Source organism: Maylandia zebra, linkage group LG5, assembly GCF_041146795.1.
Source record: "Maylandia zebra isolate NMK-2024a linkage group LG5, Mzebra_GT3a, whole genome shotgun sequence".
Lineage (NCBI taxonomy): Eukaryota > Metazoa > Chordata > Actinopteri > Cichliformes > Cichlidae > Maylandia > Maylandia zebra.
In genome coordinates this window covers 42,816,404-42,836,059 of record NC_135171.1, presented here as the reverse complement: position 1 = coordinate 42,836,059, position 19,656 = coordinate 42,816,404, and the positions used below count along the sequence as shown (strand labels likewise).

The window sequence follows — 19,656 nt, the reverse complement described above, 5'->3', positions numbered from 1 at the left end:
AATCATACATATACCAACAAGACTGTACATCACTGTCACCACAGCGTCTGTTTTCATTCAAAGGCTTTATGGCTTTAATACCTGGGGGGCCGGTCTCTAGTCAAAATGCCCGGGCTGATGTTTTGTCCCAGTCCAGCCCTGGGCACGACACGCAGTGAATTAATCTCAGAAGGTGCATTAAAAAAATAAATGGCCGCACCAGTGGTGCACATCGCAAATTAGCTCACATAGACACATTAGTTGTGCCGCTTCTTAATGACAGTATCTTAGCTAACAACCCCAACTACCAGATTCAACTTGTAATTAGCTAAAAATAACTTAGCCTACCAGTGAGAGGGACGTTGCTAGCTGGCAGTTTTTTCAAGCGATGTTTAAATTTCCACATTCTGACACTTTAAATTCTTCAGCAGCTGTCCGCCCAGCGCAGCATCAGCACCACGGAAAAACACGGATACATCCGTACTCGAGACAGAATTCACAATGTGTTTTCAGGACTTTCAGGCGTATGGACCAATATTTTCTTTTCTGATCAAACCAGAAAGCTTTAAAGAGCAGCTGGGTTTGTCTCACATTAACTGGCTGAGTTAATGCCAGTTAATGCGACATTGAAATGCAGTTGATTGAACAGAAAAGCTCGACTCTGTGGGGTCAAAGTTTGCAGAACTACGAACACAGCTGGAATCCACAGCTGTGCGTGTTCATGGAGCTGCATGTTCACCTGCTGGACATCACTGCCTGACAAGTTTAACTGTCTTCAGAACATTGCAGAGGCCTTATTGACAGTATTTGGCTCTACATGTCTGTGTGAGCAGATTTTCTATCACATGAGTCCTCAGGCAGCCTCTGAATGCTGGACACTTGGAGACCTGTGTCTCTGAGTGGGAGACCAGAGATCACATTCACATGTGTGTCTCTGTATTAACAAACATGTCATCATATTGGCCCAGTTTATTTTTCTTATCATTGTTGTGAGGAGACCATAAATAGCATTTGTATTTTCTGTTGTACAGTTCATTTGCTGTTATGGATAAAAAGTCTTTTTTTTGTTTCATAATAGCTGATAACTATTCGCTGACAGCTGCCAACATCTGCACACAAATATAATCCTATAAAGTTGTTCTATACAGTGTGTAACTGTTCATGTAGAGCGTTATTAAATTTATTGCTAATGCAGTCATATGGCACACTGACTTCTGAGGAAATTTTAGATGCGCTCGTCATCAGAAAGGTTGCCGACCCCTGGGTTAGAGAATAATCGAGACTATTTAAAAGACATGAGAAGCCCAGCAGGGAAGATAAGGGAGAGAGAGAAAGTGCGGCCGCCTCCCTCAAGAGCCAAGGAGTTACAAGGATATACTGTGTTTTGTATTAGTATTACCTTGTGTACAATTTTGCTTTTTTTCTACATGAAATATTGAGGGGGCTCTGAGCCTAAGAATTTCTTTGCTGGTAGTGATGTGCCACTCTTACATATATAGGATAAAATAAAACTTGAAACTTGAGACTGATTGATTTTCACAGTAAGGAAGATCAAGATTCAAATATTGCTACAGGAAAAAAATCTTGCTACAGATTTCAATGTGCAAACACAATCGAGTGAGTGTGGGGTGACTGGGTTAGGCCAATCTGATATTTAATGAACATGTTGCAGAAACAAAGAAGTGAAACATGCAAACCTGCGTAGGTCAGCGTGAACAGACAGACGTTTTCCTCTCATGGAAACTTTGGCATTGAACTTGGTCTCCTGCAAGAAGGGAAAAAGACGCTTTTAGTTTCCACCTCAAAGTCTGTGAGTTTTTTCTTGTTGAAAGGCTCAAAGATCATAAATGACAAGAAGGCGCAAACACTGAAGCCACAGGGATGCTTCAACCACATTTCTGTCACGGTTCTGGGTCATGTTGACCCAGCTTTCTGTTTTTCTAGATTATGATTTATGATTTGATTTATCAGTGATACTGTTTTGATTATGATTATTATTTAGTAGGCTTTGGTCAGTGTCAAGTCTGTCTCTCTCTGTCTAGTCCGTGTCTTAGTAAAGTGTGTTTTGTTTCCTGTTTTACTTCGAAGGTTCTTGTTCCTGTCTGATGTCAGTGGTCCAGCTTTGCTCCCCCTGTCTCTTTAGGTCTTATTTCTCCCAGCTGTGTTCCCCTTCTGTCTCTAATTCCTTGATGACTCCCTCAGTGTATTTAAGCCCAGTGTGCCTTTGTGTCACTGTCGCGTCCTTAACGTCTGTTCACCCTCTCTCCCTCTGTGTGCTCTGTTTTCCAACCTGTCTAGTTATTCGGTACTCCCAGTTTAGTTAGTGTTTTTCTGTTCTGCTTCATCCCAGCAATAAAGCTGTGTATTTTGAGTTTCTTCCGCCTCCTCGAGTCCTGCCTGCCTAGACACAGACAATTTCAGAGTTTCTTTAGGGTCTTCGTCTTCATTTCTTTGCCTGGGACAGATATATTCTCTGTATAATGTTATATAAGTAAAGCTTAGTAACTTTTAAAAGGATTCAAAGGAGTCTTTACAGCATGAACCGAGTGTGTGGGGCATTGACTTAATGACCTAGGAGCTCAGGAAGAATGATGGGGTTTCAGCAGGTCAGAGATATACTGGGAAGCTTCACCATGTAGGGCGCTACAAGTTAAAACTAGAATTTTAAGGTGAAACCTAAAATACATTTAAAATGGGGTGGTTGTAGCTCAGGTGGCAGAGCAGATCAGCCACTAACCAGAAGGTCGGTGGTTCGATCCCAGGCTGCTCCAGGCTGCATGCCAAATATCCTTGTACCCAGGGCAGCTATGGCTGCAATGTAGCTGCCATCACCAGTGTATGAATGTGTGTGTGAATGGGTGGATGACTGAACGTGTAAAGCGCTTTGGAGTCCTTAGGGACTAAGTAAAGCGCTATACAAATGCAGGCCATTTATTTTACATTGGCAGCCAATGAAGAGAAGCCATGGAGTGACTTCATGGAGTGACATGTGAGCTTCAGCTGGTGACAGGTAAAAGTCTTGACGCAGCATTTTGCACAGTCTGAAGACAAGTCAAAGCTAATTTGTTAAAACAGAAGAAAGACGACGGTCACAATAATCAGTAAGAGCAGTTCAGCCTTTTGACACCAGCAGTCTGAGTTTAGAAATATTCATTAGATGATAAGGAAGTCATGAGAGGTTCCTGCGGTGTGTTTTTAAAGAACAGCTGTTATCCTCCCTCCGGTTAGGGTGGATTTGGAGTTTGTCTTTCTGCCTCAGATTAAAAGCCATCAAACACATATAATCAGCCTTTTAAAAGGACCAGTGCAGCCATCCAGTCTTCACTAGATTATCAGGTCACCAGCGTGGCAACCAGACCAGCCCAGCTAAGACAATTTCTATCAAAGGCAGAACTGTTATTTCAGATATCACTGACTCATACAAACAGTAAAAGATCTGTTAGATATGACATGGCCCATTTTAAAACAACACCAGTAATCCTAAACAAGTCCTTAAGAACGTTATCATGACGCAGTGATCAGCAGTATCAAACCAGACCACAGTGTACAGTCTTTAGAGTCTGCTTTGGTTGTGTCCAATGTGTGTGTGTGTGTGTGTGTGTGTGTGTGTGTGTGTGTGTGTGCCTGCCTGTGTGTATGTGTGTATGTACCATGGTCAAGCTGCTCAGCTGAACCGGAGGCTGACCTGGAGGCAGCACCATCACATTGACGATGGCAGTCATGACAACCGTGGCTCCAGACGTCTTGATGGAGGTTTTGGGCGGAGAGTTGACGGCGAGCTGGAGAGACAGTGGAGCATCCACCAGTGCCGGGTTCTACCCAGAGTACACAAGGAGAACAGAAAATCAGGCTGGTGTTACACACTGAAAAGTTTAACTTTATTAACTTGTTAAGCCCCAGGGTTATTCCTAACATTCCTGCTGGAAAATGACGTGCCCAGAGCTAACTGACTATTTCTCAGCAATTACAAACTGTGTAAATCATCTTGATATCAAAATAAAGCTGACACTTGTGAGACTTCATCAAAAACACAATGATATCACAGCAGAGGCCACTGTTTCAAAGTAATTGAGGATAAAACCATATCTTCATCATATCATACTTGTCTGATCGCACTCAGTTCATTCAACTCAAATCCTTTACTTCTCAGCCCTTTCCTCTGACCACTGGCGTGCCCCAGGGATCTGTCCTGGGCCCCTTCTTTTCATTATCTACCGCTTGGACATATTTTCCGTAAATACAATATCCAGTTTCACTGTTATGCCGATGACACCCAGCTTTATCTGTCCACTAAACCTGATTCTGCTCTTCCCCCATCCTCCCTCACCCTCTGTTTAGCTGAACTAAATTCATGGTTCTCTTCTAATTTTCTCAAACTCAACAGTAATAAATCCGAGCTCCTCTTGGTCGGCACTAAATCTACATTATCCAGAACCAACAGTTTCTCTGTTACTATCAATAACTCGCCGGTCTTCGTTTCTTCCTCTGTGAAAAGCTTGGGTCTCATCCTCCACAGCACTCTATCTTTCAATTCACACATTAATAATATTACTCGGTCTGCATATTTTCAATTGCGCAACATTAATCGTCTCCGTCCTTTTCTCTCCCCACATGCCGCTGCCATTCTTGTCCATAGCCTTGTTACTTCCCGGATTGATTATTGTAATTCACTTCTTTTTGGTCTTACTCAAAAATCCATCCACAAGCTCCAACGCGTCCAGAACTCTGCTGCCCCTATCATCACCAGGACCCCTTCTGTCCACCACATCACTCCTGTCTTGCAGCAGCTTCATTGGCTCCCGGTCAAATATCGCATCAATTTCAAAATACTCTTGTATACATTTAGGGCTATTCATCATCTCTCTCCTCCATATCTCTCTGATCTGGTTAAGATCACCGCCCCATCTCGTTGTCTCAGATCTTCTTCCCTTTCTCTCTCCGTCCCTTCCCCCCGTCTTGCAACCATGGGGAGCAGGGCTTTCAGCTGCTCCACGACTCTGGAATTCCCGACCTCCTGATTTAAGAAACATCTCTTCCTTCTCTCTCTTTAAGTCCAAACTCAAAACCCACTTGTACAAAATAGCTTATCCCACATAACCTCTCCACTCTGCTATTTTATTTGTTTATGTCTTATGCTTTTATGATTCTGTAAACTTCTTGCTTTTATGTTGCTTTTACTCTACTATGTACAGTGACCTTGAGTGTTTTGAAAGGCGCTTTCAAATAAAATGTATTATTATCATTATTATTATTATTATTATTAAAACACAAAAATATAAAGCCAAATATTGTACCTATGTTTGTTGTTGCTGGTGTTTGGAATTAGGACGCTGCGGCCGTTCATATGTATATTCAGCAACTGTATGTGCAAATAAAATATGCTGCAAAGCACAAATATGGCTTCGGGTCTGCCGTGGAGTTTCACATAAGCATTTTGCAATTTTGCCGAATTTTGCAGTATTTGGGAAATGAAGCACACTGAGAGATACAGCTAGGCAGGAAGTTTTTAACTTGACTGAAGCAAGACAGCAAAAGTAAGAGGGAATTGATTTCAATGTTTTTCACATGTGTGTCAGGGTTCCTTGACCCAGTGTTTCAGTTGGACTTCGTCACTGTTCAGTTCCCATGTATGTTTCCTGTTTTGTTGTGTTAGCCTTTTTGTCCGTGTGCATTATGTTTTACTTCATCTGTGTCAGTAGTTAGATTTAGTTCAGCTGTAATCTCACCTGTTTCTAGTCATGGTGACCGTTGGGTGAACATGGGTTCCATGCTTTGTGTTTACATCTTTTTGACTCAGTTGGTTTCTCTCAAAATGTAAAAGAACCCACCCACCACTTTAATCACACTCTAGATCTTGTTTTAACATATGGCATAGAAACTGAACATTTAACAGTGTTTCCTGAAAACCCTCTCCTGTCTGATCATTTCCTGATAACATTTACATTTACAATAATTGATTACACAGCGGTGGAGAGTAGACTTTATCACAGTAGATGTCTTTCTGAAAGCGCTGTAACTAAGTTTAAGAATATAATCCACCCACTGTTATCATCTTCAATGCCCTGTACCAACAGAGAGCAGAGCAGCTATCTGAACGCTACCCCAACAGAGGTCGATTATCTTGTTAATAATTTCACCTCCTCACTACGTACAACTCTGGATACTGTAGCTCCTGTGAAAACTAAGGTCTCAAATCAGAAGTACCTGTCATGATTCGGCTGTGTGGCAGGCAGGAGAGGACCCAAACGCAAACTCACGGAGACAAAACATAAACTCAAAAACACAGCTTTAATGCTGGCAAAAAGTGGAACACGAAAACAGTACTAAACTAAACTGGGAAAGCTAAACATAAAGTAAACCAGGAACCACGGGGAGAATCACACACAGCATGAGGGAGAACGCGACGCCGAACAGAGGGAGACGCAGACAGAAATACACAGAGGGTTAACGAGGAAAGTGGGAACACACGGGGAACACAGCTGACACAGATAACCATAACGAGACAGGGCGGGGTGAACATAACACTGACGGGAGACAGGCAGAGTCAAACAGGAAGTACAGAGGTTCGGACAGGAGGAGAGAGAGCACGGGGAAAACACAGACATAACGGGCTGGGGAAACATGGAACAACCACAAAGGGAGACGAGGGCTCATAAATACACAGAGGGCACACAGGGGGGAGAGAGAGCACGGGGAGAACTTAGACATAACGGGCAGGGGAAACATGGAATAAAATATAAGGAGAGACGAGGGCTCACAGATACACAGAGGGGAACACAGGGGGTAAAAGCCACGAAGGGAAAACACTTAGGGAACAACACAACAGGGCAACTCAGGAAATATGGCCTAAATAGGGAACAAAATACAAACATACAAGAAAACTAAGAATACTGGGCCAACATGGCCCAGGACCATGACAGTACCTGACTTCGTGGTATAATTCTCAAACACGTACCCTAAAGCAGATGACTCGTAATCTGGAGAGGAAATGGCGTGTCACAAATTTAGAGGATCATCATTTAGCCTGGAGAAATAGTTTGCTGCTTTATAAGAAAGCCCTCCGCAAAGCCAGAACATCTTACTATTCATCACTGATTGAAGAAAATAAGAACAACCCCAGGTTTCTCTTCAGCTCTGTAGCCAGGCTGACAAAAAGTCAGAGCTCTGTTGAGCCAACCATCCCTTTAACGTTAACTAGTAATGACTTCATGAACTTCTTCACAAATAAAATTTTAATCATTAGAGAAAAAATGACCAATAATCATCCCACAGATGTAATATTATCTACAGCTACTCTTAGTACCATTGATGTTAAGTTAGACTCTTTTTCTCCAATTGATCTTTCTGAGTTAACTTCAATAATTACTTCCTCCAAACCATCAACGTGTCTTTTAGACCCCATTCCTACAAAACTGCTCAAAGAAGTCCTGCCATTAATTAATGCTTCGATCTTAAATATGATCAACCCATCTCTAATGATCGGCTATGTACCACAGGCCTTCAAGCTAGCTGTAGTTAAACCTTTACTCAAAAACCATCTCTAGACCCAGCAGTCTTAGCTAATTATAGGCCAATCTCCAACCTTCCTTTATATCAAACATCCTTGAAAGAGTAGTTGTCAAACAGCTAACAGATCATCTGCAGAGGCTTATTTGAAGAGTTTCAGTCAGGTTTCAGAGCTCATCACAGCACAGAAACAGCTTTAGTGAAGGTTACAAATGATCTTCTTATGGCCTCTGACAGTGGACTCATCTCTGTGCTTGTCCTGCTAGACCTCAGTGCAGCGTTCGATACTGTCGACCATAATATCCTATTAGAGCGATTAGAACATGCTGTAGGTATTACAGGTACTGCACTGCAGTGGTTTGTATCATATCTATCTAATAGACTCCAGTTTGTGCATGTAAATGGAGAGTCCTCTTCACACACTGAGGTTAACAACTCCAACATCATTGTCAAGTTTGCGAACGACACTACAGTGGTGGGTCTTATCACCAACGGTGATGAGACGGCTTACAGGGAGGAGGTCAGCGCCCTGACCCACTGGTGTCAAGACAACCATCTCACCCTCAACGTCGCAAAGACAAAGGAGTTGATAGTGGACTTCTGGAGGTGCAGAGAAGTACACACCCCCATCACCATCAACGGCGCTGCTGTGGAGAGAGTGAGCAGCTTCCGGTTTCTTGGTGTACATCTGGCTGAGGATCTTACGTGGTCAGGACACATAAACAAAACAGTGAAGAAGGCGCAGCAGCGCCTCTTCTTTCTCAGGAGACTGAAAAGATTAGGCATAAGCGCCCGCATCCTCAGGACCTTCTATTGCTTCCTTCTACTGGATGCATCACCACCTGGTACGGCAACAGCACTGCTTACAACCGCAAAGCTCTCCAGGGAGTAGTGCGGTGCTCTGAACGGATAATTGGAGGTGAGCTTCCCTCCCTCCAAGACATCTACAGGAAGCGGTGCCTCAGTAAAGCGGGAAGGATCATCAAGGACTCCAGTCACCCCAGCCATAAACTGTTCAGACTACTTCCATCCTTCTGACAGTCTCCACGGCCTCTGTGGTGGGTATGCAAGTGAAGAGAGAGACTACATCAAAGGACACCATCGTTTCATCTGGATCCAGGGTAAGTTTCTGGACCTTGTCGGTGAAGTCAGTGAAGTTCTTGATGTGGTGTGGGGTGTTCTCCACGAGAGGTGCAAGGATGGTAGCAAGGTGTTTTGCAATGTTATAAGTGGCTGAGTTTATGCTACTGACTATGGGTCTGAGTGGGACAGCTTCCTTGTGGATTTTAGGAAGTCCGTAAATGCAGGGTATGGTATCCCCTGGGTAAAGACGGTGATATGTAAGGCGGTCAGTGATTTTGTCCTTTTCAAAGTCTTGAATGCAAGCTATAACTTTCTTTTTGTAGCTGCTTGTGGGGTCTCGCTTTAAGGCTTCGTAGGTATTGTTGTCACTGAGGAGTGTAGTGATCTTTGTGTGGTAATCTGTAGTATTTAGGACCACGGTGCATCTTCCCTTATCAGCTGGTAAAACAGTGATGTTGTGATCTTTGCTCAGGGAAGAGTACCCAGCCACTGGTACAGATATGTGGACGACACCTGGGTCAAAATCAAGACACAAGAAGTGGAATCCTTCACTGCGCACATTAACGCTGTGGATAAAAACATCAAGTTCACCAGGGAAGACACAAAGGACGACTGTTTGCCTTTCCTGGACTGCGCCGTGCACATTGAAGAGAACGGCAAACTCAACATCGAAGTTTACCGGAAGCCCACACACACGGACCAGTACCTCCTCTTTGACTCCCATCACCCTCTGGAACACAAACTTGGAGTAATTAGGACCCTACACCACCGGGCAGAACATGTTCCCTCTAAGCCTGAAGGAAAAAAGAAGGAACACACACATGTAAAGGAAGCACTCAAAACGTGCGGCTATCCTAAATGGGTGTTCTTAAAGTCAGCAAAGAGGCACAGAAAAGAAGACCAGACACCAGCGAGGGAGGATAAGAAGGACAGACGCAACAACATTGTCATCCCCTATGTAGCCGGTGTATCAGAGAAACTCAGGAGAGTTTTTCCTTTCCAGTCACCTTTCTCACTCACTATGTATTAACAGACCTCTCTGCATTGAATCATATATGTTATTAACCTCTGTCTCTCTTCCACAGCATGTCTTTATCCTGTCTTCCTTCTCTCACCCCAACCAATCACAGCAGATGGCCCCGCCCCTCCCTGAGCCTGGTTCTGCCGGAGGTTTCTTCCTGTTAAAAGGGAGTTTTTCCTTCCCACTGTTGCCAAAGTGCTTGCTCGTAGGGGGTCATGTGATTGTTGGATTTTTCTCTGTATCTACCTTACCATATGAAGCACCTTGAGGCGACTATATAAATAAAATTAAATTGAATTGCAGAATCTGTTTACCAGTTCTTTAATTGTTTGTTGTTTTAGCTGTTTGGTGGTTGTTGAAATGCTTTTGTGAGTTTTTAGCTGGGATTCTGACATTTCTGCTTTACCCAATATCTGGTGGTGCATCCCATTAAACAAACCTCTTTTTTAATGAGCCTTTACTCTTGCACTTCATCTCTGTTCTGTTTCTATTGTGTTGCTCTTGTGTTTCAGTCATGTTTCTGCTGTGTCTGCTCACCAGCATCATGATGAGTCCAAAGTAGGTGGTTCTCAATAACATCTCCAGATCTTTGGGCATCTGAGCAGGTACAAGAAACAAACAGCAAACAGGAAACTAGTGACTTCTGTGATGGTTTTAGATGTTCTGGTTTTTATGGTTCTGGGTTAGGGTTAAGTCTAAATGTTTTGTTTATGCTGGTTGACCTTTTCATTGACTATGTGCATCTGAAAGACTCCGGCCGTGTAGTAGGAGAACAAGCCACTGTCGAAGAAGAACTCGGACAGTGCCAAGTATACCATCCGGTCATACTCTTTGATGACGGGTTCCACAGCATAGTTCACCAACGAGACGTTCTGGTGAGAAAGGTCGAAGAACATCCCCTATGGAAACAACAGACACAATTCATTTATGGCCTCTATAAAAACTACATCAGGTAATCTCAGGTAATCTTCACCCTGAAGTGCATGTCGAGGCTCCGGGACGTCACCACGGGATCATCAATCAGCGAATAATCGATTCCAATAAACTGATCAACTTCTGTCCTCACTGGGATCGTCTCCAACAGTGAGTTCACAAGAACCAGAGCGGCATGATCCAGAGCCGGGCAGATCTGAGCGAAAGAGATAGAGGAGACCGGTGAGAGAGAGAGAGGGAGTTATGGGACAGGTGACACAGGTGACACAAAGGAGACAGGTGAGGGAGATGACACAGGTGAGCGCAAGAGGTGAGGGAGAGAGGGATGGGTGAGGGAGGTGAGACAGACGGATGGGGAGACAGGTGAGGGAGGAGAGACAGGAGAAAGACAGACATGTCAGAGAGCGACAGGTGACCAGGTACCTTTTGGTTGAGGAGGAAGCGCATGCCTGTTGTCAGAAATCTGGCCAGGAAGCCGTAAACTCTCCTTTAAAAAAGACACAGAGCTTCCTGGTTGGCTGATACTGTCACATAAGTCACATCATGCATTTAATGTTTATTGTTTATTGAATCACTGTAATTGATTACCCCAGCGTTCCACTGAACTTTGCACTCATTTTGCTGATATTGGCATCACAAGTGATGTTATTGATCTTCAGCCGTCCCTCCTCATCTCTGATCAGGTTCAGAGCTGTGTTGATGTTCACGCCCTCAGCCGACGCGTTGATGTTTCCTGTGTCGTAACTGAGAGGCAATAACATTATCATCAACAACAACATCATCTGCAATTAGTGTTCCTGTGAGCAGCAGCTCTAGTGGAGTGATTTGGTTCTCTATGGTGGAACTGCTTGGGTTGAACCATGTGTTCTGGAGGAGAACTCACAAGAACCAGTACAGGATCCGTCTGTTGAAAGTCAGTGAGATCGATGAGTTCTGAACGTCGAACAGCAAACCAACATCAGGGATGAACTGCAGATCAGCGTGAGTCAGATTCAGCTCTGTAATCTTCACACTAATACATAGCCGACAGAGAGGTGATGTTACTAAAACACATGTGGATGGGTCTAAATGATCACTTCAGATTTTGTGGGGTCACGTACTCAGTGATGGTGTACTGGAATCGTCCTTCTTCCCCCTTCATCTCCGGCATGCTGATGTTACTTAGCTCCTCTTCAACAAATTTTTGAGTTTCATACTTCACTGTAAACACAAAACAAACCTGATGATGACATTTCTAAAGTAGACATTTAAAGAGCTTTGGCAGAGAAAGTTCTTCAAACTTCCAAATAAATAACTAAATAGATAACTACCTCATCAGTAACTCTCTGGAGTTTAGAAGGACTTAGCAGCTGAGCTCAAAAATGTCCTGAAGGTTCCCAAACTCATTTAATCAGAAGAACTTTTCAACCTGACCAGTGATGTTTGGGAGTGGCAGAAAGAGCACTTTGACCAACATGTCCTCCATGTCATCCATCAGCTCCTTGTTTCTGTCAGTGATGGCCTCTGTGATTGCTCTCCTTTCTAAAGTTCTGCACACTGTAAACTTGATACAGTCCCGATCAAAAGATGCCTTTAAAAGGCAAAATCTGTGCAAAAATGTGGATTCATTGTCATTTTCTGTCAGGTAGTCAGACTGTCATGATGTCATTCTGACTTTTGTGTCTCCCTCTCTGATGTCCATGACGTTCTGACGGCAAAGACAAAAAAGCTTTCCCTTTCTGAACGTGGTCGGGTTGTTGAACTGCATAAGCAGTCACAGCACGCCGTCACTGCTGAGGTGGGACGCCGTAAGACAGTCATTTGGAATTTCTTAAATGATCCTGAGGGTTATGGAACAAAAAAGTGAAAGACCCAAAAAAATGTCACCAGCACTGAGCCGGAGGATCCGATTGGCTGTCCATCAAGACACTTGACAATCCTCGACCCAAATTAAGGCCGTTTCTGGTGCCGACTGCAGCCCCATAACCATCAGATGGCATCTGAGACTGAAGCGCTTCAAAAACAAAAACTCTTCCTCAAAGGCCTCGTCTACTTGGACATAATACGCTAGTCAACTCAGAGTTGTCACTAGCTGAATAAAACATGGTGGACTCATCGGTGTACATTACAAGATGAGATTTACCCAGGACATACGGCAGATCATTCATGAAAACAGAGAAGTGGGTCGAGGCAGCTGCCCTGGGGTAGACCACGGCTCATGACGAAGCCCTCTGAAAAATACTGTTATAATAAACCTTTTACCTTCTTCCACACAAATAACTTTTCATCCAGCACAAAGCAGCTGCTGAAAATCCATAACATTTTAGTTTATCAATCAAAAGATCACAATTTATTAAATCAGATGCAGCACTGAAGTCCAAGAATACTACCCAGAAGCCTTTCCCATCATCTAGATCTTTATACCAGTTATCTGTCATGTGAATGAAGAGCTGGTGGAGTGACCAGGTTTGTAAGCATGTTGAAACTTAGTGAGTCAATAAATAATAAATAATACTGAATTTGTCCATAAACAACTCTCTCCATGACTTTCATTTAAACAGGGAGTAATGGGTCTGCTATTGACACCATTAAAACCAACATTCTTATTTTTTGGAATGGGAATTACACTCAACAAAAATATAAACGCAACACCTTTGTTACTGCTCCCATTCCCCATGGGATGGATGTAGAGACCTAAAATTCATTCCAGATACACAATATAACCATCCCTCCCAAACAGTGGTCACAAATCAGTCCAAATGTGTGGTAGTGGGCACATCTGCTATATTGAGATAATCCATCCCACCTCACAGGTGTGCCACATCAGGATGCTGATCTGACATCATGAGTAGTGCACAGGTGTACCTCAGACTGCCCACAACAAAAGGCCACCCTGGAATGTGCAGTTTTGTCTCACAGCAAAATGCCACAGATGCCACAAGCAATGAGGGAGCGTGCAATTGGCATGCTGACAGCAGGAATGTCAACCAGATCTGTCGCCCGTGCATTGAATGTTCATTTCTCAACCATAAGCCGTCTCCACAGGCCTTTCAGAGAATATGGCAGCACATCCAACCGGCCTCACAACCGCAGACCTCGTGTAACCACACCAGCCCAGGACCTCCACATCCAGCAGGTTCACCTCCAAGATCGTCTGAGACCAGCCACCCAGACAGCTGCTGGAACAATTGGTTTGCACATTGGAGAGGTGTGCGCTTCACGGATGAATCATGGTTCACATTGTTCAGGGCAGATGGCAGCTGAGAATGTCCCAGTTCTTGCATGGCCAGCATACTCACCGGACATGTCACCCATTGAGCATGTTCGGGATGTGCTTGACCGGCGTATACGACAGCGTGTACCAGTTCCCACGAATATCCAACAACCTCGCACAGCCATTGAAGTGGAGTGGACCAACATTCCACAGGCCACAATTGACAATCTGATAGACTCCATGCGACGATGTGTTGCACTGCATGAGGCAAATGGTGATCACACCAGATACTGACCGGTTCTGGGTCCCCAGACCCCCAATAGCGCAAAAAACTGCACATTCCAGGGTGGCCTTTTGTTGTGGGCAGTCTGAGGTACACCTGTGCACTACTCATGATGTCAGATCAGCATCCTGATGTGGCACACCTGTGAGGTGGGATGGATTATCTCAATATAGCAGATGTGCCCACTACCACACATTTGGACTGATTTGTGACCACTGTTTGGGTGGGATGGTTATATTGTGTATCTGGAATGAATTTTAGGTCTCTACGTCCATCCCATGGGGAATGGGAGCAGTAACAAAGGTGTTGCGTTTATATTTTTGTTGAGTGTATTTTCAATTCTTTTCACTGGAGTGAAAATAAGCTGCATGAAAACATCTATTAAATATGTGACTTACAGGAAGAGACACAAACTTGGCCTTAAATGATTAGGTCTTAAAATGGGTCTTAAATAATCAGGCCCCATCTTATCTTAATGACCTTGTAGTACCATATCACCCTATTAGAGCACTTCGCTCTCGCTCTGCAGGCCTACTTGTTGTTCCTAGAGTATTTAAAAGTAGAATGGGAGGCAGAGCCTTCAGTTTTCAGGCCCCTCTTCTGTGGAACCAGCTTCCAATTTGGATTCGGGAGACAGACACTATCTCTACTTTCAAGATTAGGCTTCAAACTTTCCTTTTTGCTAAAGCATATAGTTAGGGCTGGACCAGGTGACCCTGAATCCTCTCTTAGTTATGCTGCAATAGGTGTAGGCTGCCGAGGATTCCCATGATGCACTGGGTGTTTCTTATTCACTCACTAGGGATGGGTACCGGTGTCCGGTGCCATGATGGCACCGGTTCTGACATAAACGGTAGTAACCAGACCGAAAAGCAGCGCACATTTTGGTGCTTTATTTCGGTGCTTTTTTTCCCTGAGCTGTGATACACTTCTAGCCAATAATTTTACGTTTCCGAGGATAGTAGGAGGGTCCAGGTACGTGCATTCTTTTAGAGCAGAGCTACAGATTAAAAATGTCCAAGGCAAAGCGGTCAAAAGTCTGGCTGTACTTCACAGCAAAATATGCAAACTCAGCAGCCTGCAACAAGTGCTTTAAGCTGATATTGTGATACTGTCAAAGGAGGTAACACCTCAAATCCGATGAAACACCTGGCGACGCATAGCGTTTTTTTTAAAAGCCCAGAAATGCGCCGTATTTGATAGCTTGCTGCGAGACCTCACACCGAGCGCATCTACTGCGGGTGGGTTGCCTGTTATGCAACATCCCCCAAAAACACGAAGAGGAGAGTCCTGGCCCCTAGCCCTGCCAGTGTAGCAGAAATGATGACGGATGATGATGCAGCAGCAGCCGTTCTTCTCTGCGTGAGTAGCTTCATGTTGTTCGTGTGTAATTTACGTTGAGTAGGCTAACCACGTTATTACATTAATGCATGTAAGGTGAACTAGCAAACATCATCATAGCTACATGCGGCTGTCCTCTTGTTTGATGGCAGATACTCCCTTCACCCTGGACAAAAAGGCTAAAATGACCAAAGAAAAAGTGGAAAACAGTTAAACATGAGAGGTTTTTGGACAAGTTTGTGTTTTTTCCATTGTTTAAGCACTGCTTCCAGCCAAGAGTGATACCATATATGCCCCATAGCTGCAGAAAAGGCTAACATTGTTATCTTTTTACAAAAAACAGCTGACCATGAGAGGTTTTTGGACCAATTTTGTGTTCTCCATTCTTTAAGCACCGGTTTGAGCACCGGTTTGAGCACCGTTTGAGCACCGGCACCGTTTCAAAAGTACCGATTTGGCACCGGTATCGGATAAAACATAAACGATACCCATCCCTATCACTCACTATGTGTTAATAGACCTCTCTGCATTGAATTATTAGTCATTATTTATCTCTGGCTCTGCTGGAGGTTTCCTCTTGTTAAAAGGGAGTTTTTCTTTCCCACTGTCGCAAAGTGCTTGCTCAAAGGCGGTCATATGATTGTTTTAGGATTATAATGACTCATATACTCACACATGTCCAGTCCTCTGTCAGTGATACGTATTTTACAGCCTGCAGGTTCAGCAGAGGCCATGACAGACAAAGACCAGAGGAAGAGGAAGTGCACGAAATAGGAAGTCATCCTGAACCTGAATATGCCAACCTGAAACAAAGAAGAGTTCACATAAAATAATCCCACCTTTGTATTTCCATCTGTAAGGACAATAATACAGGTTTTGTAAGATGTCCTGAACATGCCATTTTTAATGTTAAACCCTTGAAATAGAGCTGAAAGAAAATGTTTGGACCTACAGTGGAGGGAAACCTAAAATAAGAACTGTGCACTGAAAAGTGCTTCTAAGGTTCTGATTCTGGTTCTTGGTTGGACTGTTTGGTAATTGCGTTTAGATGTGCACAGATGTTGTTTTCATTGTTAAATGTGGTTTTCTGGCCTTTTTAAAGAGTCACAGTCATGCTTTATAACAACATTTGTAGGATCATGTATTTCTGGTCCATCGTTTCTCCACAGCAGAACGTCTACCATCGAGTCAGGGTTGAGTCATCAGGAAAAGGAGGCAGGAGGTCATTTATGAGGTTTTGGGGATTTTTTAATAGACTGTTCAGAGGAGGTGTTTGTACCCTGAGCTGTGACTTACAGGCATCCTCACTTTATTTTTTTCTCACTCAGTTTTTTTCTCAAGCCAACTGCTCAAAGATAGCACAAAGTGTTTTATGAACCTGAAACAAGAAGCTGCGTTGGGGGTCAAAGATGATGATGGCCACATAGATCTGTGGAGTGAACACATTTCTCCATACAAACACAGTTCAACTTGAACTGCAGTAACCTCTGTTCCTCTGTTGCAACAACAACCCTCCCCCTGCTCCGAGTGCCTCTCAGCAGCTCCTGACCTGATTTCTCTGCTTTTCTGACAGGAAGGGAAATTGTTGACTTTCTGATTAGAAATGTCCACTTTGTGGTTCCTTCTTTTACTTTATTTTAGATTTAAACTGTTTTTAGACTGCAGTCAAGCAGTCAAAGGTCTTCAGCATTGTTACACCCCGGCCTAGCATGAAAGAACACTTCTTGGTTTCTCTTTAAGCTGAAACGTTCGCTCTAATCACATTAAAATGTCCGCCTATAAAACCAAAGTCACAGCTCCACAGCTGTTAGAAATAAACACCTCTAAATCTAAAACACTGAACCATCCTGAGCTCTCTCTACTCACATTAATGAACTTTTTTGAGTTCTGGTCTGATGTTGGTCTGTCTCCAGATTCCTTGTACAAAGAGTTGCCATAAATTGCAAAATTCTGATGTTCTTATCATGGGTTGATTTCCTTCTTTAAAATGTGGACTAAATCCTCTCAAAGATGTAAACAGAGCAACTTGGACCTTAAAAGCGCTCCTGACATGAGAAATTGTAGGAGCACTTTAAGAGGACAAAGAGTTTCCTCAGCAGCGATCGGTGGAAACAAAGTGTTGTGCTACCGGAAAACCTGGATGGCAAATAGAGCTCCCAAAATCCCATCAGTTTGTTTTGTCAGGCTTTGGAGGATCCAACCCTCTCTGAAATGTGACATGCAGAGCCAATAAAAACAAACTGAATGGACAAAGTGTTGATATTAAAGGTAGATGGACTCATCAGCTCACTGGCTAACACACAAGAAAACCTTCAACCTTAAAAGCAGCTGCTTGTCTCCTACAGTCCATACCGGCTGGTGGAAGCAGGTGGAGATGACTCACTGACTTCATGCACTCAAACATGTGATCGTGGGCTTACAGTCAATTCATATATATAAACATGAGTATATAAAATGTTTGATGGTACAAACAGCCCCAGCAGTTACAGCACTTTCAGAAAGACATCTACTGTATTCAAACGTATTCCCCACTGCTGTATGATCCACTATTGTAAATGTAAATGTTGTTAAGAAGATGAGGTTTTTTGTCCTCTTTCTTTCTCCCTTTCCTATCTCTCACTCATGTCTGTCCCATCTGTAACAACTGAAAATAAAATAAATAATAAAAACAAAGGTCGATCAAATGGACCAATACGGCAATGCCACGATGATCCATTTGGTAAAATAAATCCATTGGGTATCCTTGTTGGTCTTCAGACAACAATTCTGACGGCTAACCAAATGGGACAGGCAAAAAGAAAAAAAAAAAAAAAAAAAAAAAAGATGGTTTGAGGTAGGTTATTTGGAACTATCTTCTACCTCACAAAGTGTCAGTGCCTAAAACCCAAATTCTCTTTAATGGCCACCAGGGGGCGATGCCTGTGGCTTCCAAGACCCTTCCAGTCCTAAAGAAAGTCCACAGATGCTCTGACATGTGTAAACACTTTGTTGATGAGTTCGTAGTGCATCTTGACAGATTTTAAAAGATTAGATGTCATGATGAGCCTTGAACAGAGAACAAGACCTGAAAGACCACACACACATCACTCATCAGGTTTGAAGCTTCCAGCAAACTTCCAAAAAGCAGAGCATCCTCACAAATATTGACACAAGCTCAGTCTGTAATCAGTGTGTTTAATAACAGCTCAGTGCCAAGAGCCAATCAGCATCCAGCTGCTGCTGCACCCACATCTAAACATCTGGCTCACCACTAACTGCTAAGGGCTAACCTTTAATTACACTCCTTCAGAGTCCTCATTCATTCAGCTACTGAAGCTCAAACACAGACTCCACACCCAAACGCTGACCTCCAACCTCTGACCTCCCAGTCTCAGAGGCAAACAAAGCAGCAAATTTTCCCCAACAAACAATGAAAGAGTTAAATCAGTGACCTCATAACATTTTAATTCAGCCTAATAAGTCCAGCAGTTTCAGTTTAACCCTGTCCTGTCCTGCAGTCTCTCAGTGACGCTGTGGCGACGGGCGAGCTTCCTCCTGCTCTACGAGTCAGAAGCTTTTTAAGGATCTCACATCTCAATAAAATCTCTCCACCAGACACACGGTCCGTTTTGAAACGTTTTCCTCAGTGAGCTGAAAGCCTGGATGAGGATTATACTGGAGCAGGAGGTTATGTGGTGGGGGGGGGGGGGGGGGGGGGGGGGGTACAGTTTAAACCTCCTCATCCTCAGACCTGCATCTACTGAGCTGCAAATTCAAACTAACAATCACAATAAAAAAAAAAACCTCAGATGGGGCTCACCTGTCCATGATGTCACGCTCTCTGTTTGTTTACCTGCCTGTCTGGTGTCAGCTGACCTCTGTCTGTCTGTCTCTTCTCTGAGTTGAACTCTTCCTTTTGTGTCTCCCTCTCTGATGTCAGCTGTTTTTCCTGCCTCTGAACTCTGCTCTGAATGTCTGAGTGATGAAACTCACAGATCAGCAGCTGGAGGATGAAGAGGAGGAGGAGGAGATCACGTCGAAGTTTCTGGTTTTCTGTCCCTGTTCACTCTGAGCACCGATCTCTCTGTGGAGACTTTTATCCCGAGGGAGTCACAGACTCCTCCCCCTACCCCTCATGCTTCCCCTTCCTCCCCCTCCCCCTCCTCTGTGTTTCTCTTCATGTTTTAGCTATACATTTTCTCATTTTCTTTTGGAGAGGTCTTGAGTGAGCTGAGGGTTTTTTATTGTGTAAGGGTTCAAACCAACAACAAAACAAAAATACTGTCATGCACTCATCATTGGTGGTTTTATCTAACAGAAACTGACTTTAAAAAAATC

The 19,656-nt window shown here is 43.6% G+C and overlaps 1 protein-coding gene across 3 annotated transcripts in view; it reads right to left on the bottom strand.

Annotated features, from left to right (window-relative positions):
* The window catches only part of pltp (phospholipid transfer protein), a 34,716-nt gene extending 15,313 nt beyond the window's left edge, over window positions 1-19,403 (bottom strand). The window contains exons 1-11 of one of the 3 annotated variants that reach the window (XM_004558932.3): window positions 19,312-19,403; window positions 16,013-16,142; window positions 11,623-11,722; window positions 11,406-11,534; window positions 11,111-11,266; window positions 10,946-11,009; window positions 10,563-10,718; window positions 10,312-10,488; window positions 10,127-10,186; window positions 3,630-3,794; window positions 1,677-1,744 (exon numbers count right to left, since the gene is read on the bottom strand). In XM_004558932.3, the coding sequence (XP_004558989.1) occupies window positions 1,677-1,744; window positions 3,630-3,794; window positions 10,127-10,186; window positions 10,312-10,488; window positions 10,563-10,718; window positions 10,946-11,009; window positions 11,111-11,266; window positions 11,406-11,534; window positions 11,623-11,722; window positions 16,013-16,121 (1,184 nt within the window). In that variant the 5' untranslated portion in view covers window positions 16,122-16,142; window positions 19,312-19,403. The other 2 variants (XM_004558931.3, XM_004558930.6) reach the window with 2 other exon arrangements.
* Window positions 19,404-19,656: the final 253 nt, after the last annotated feature.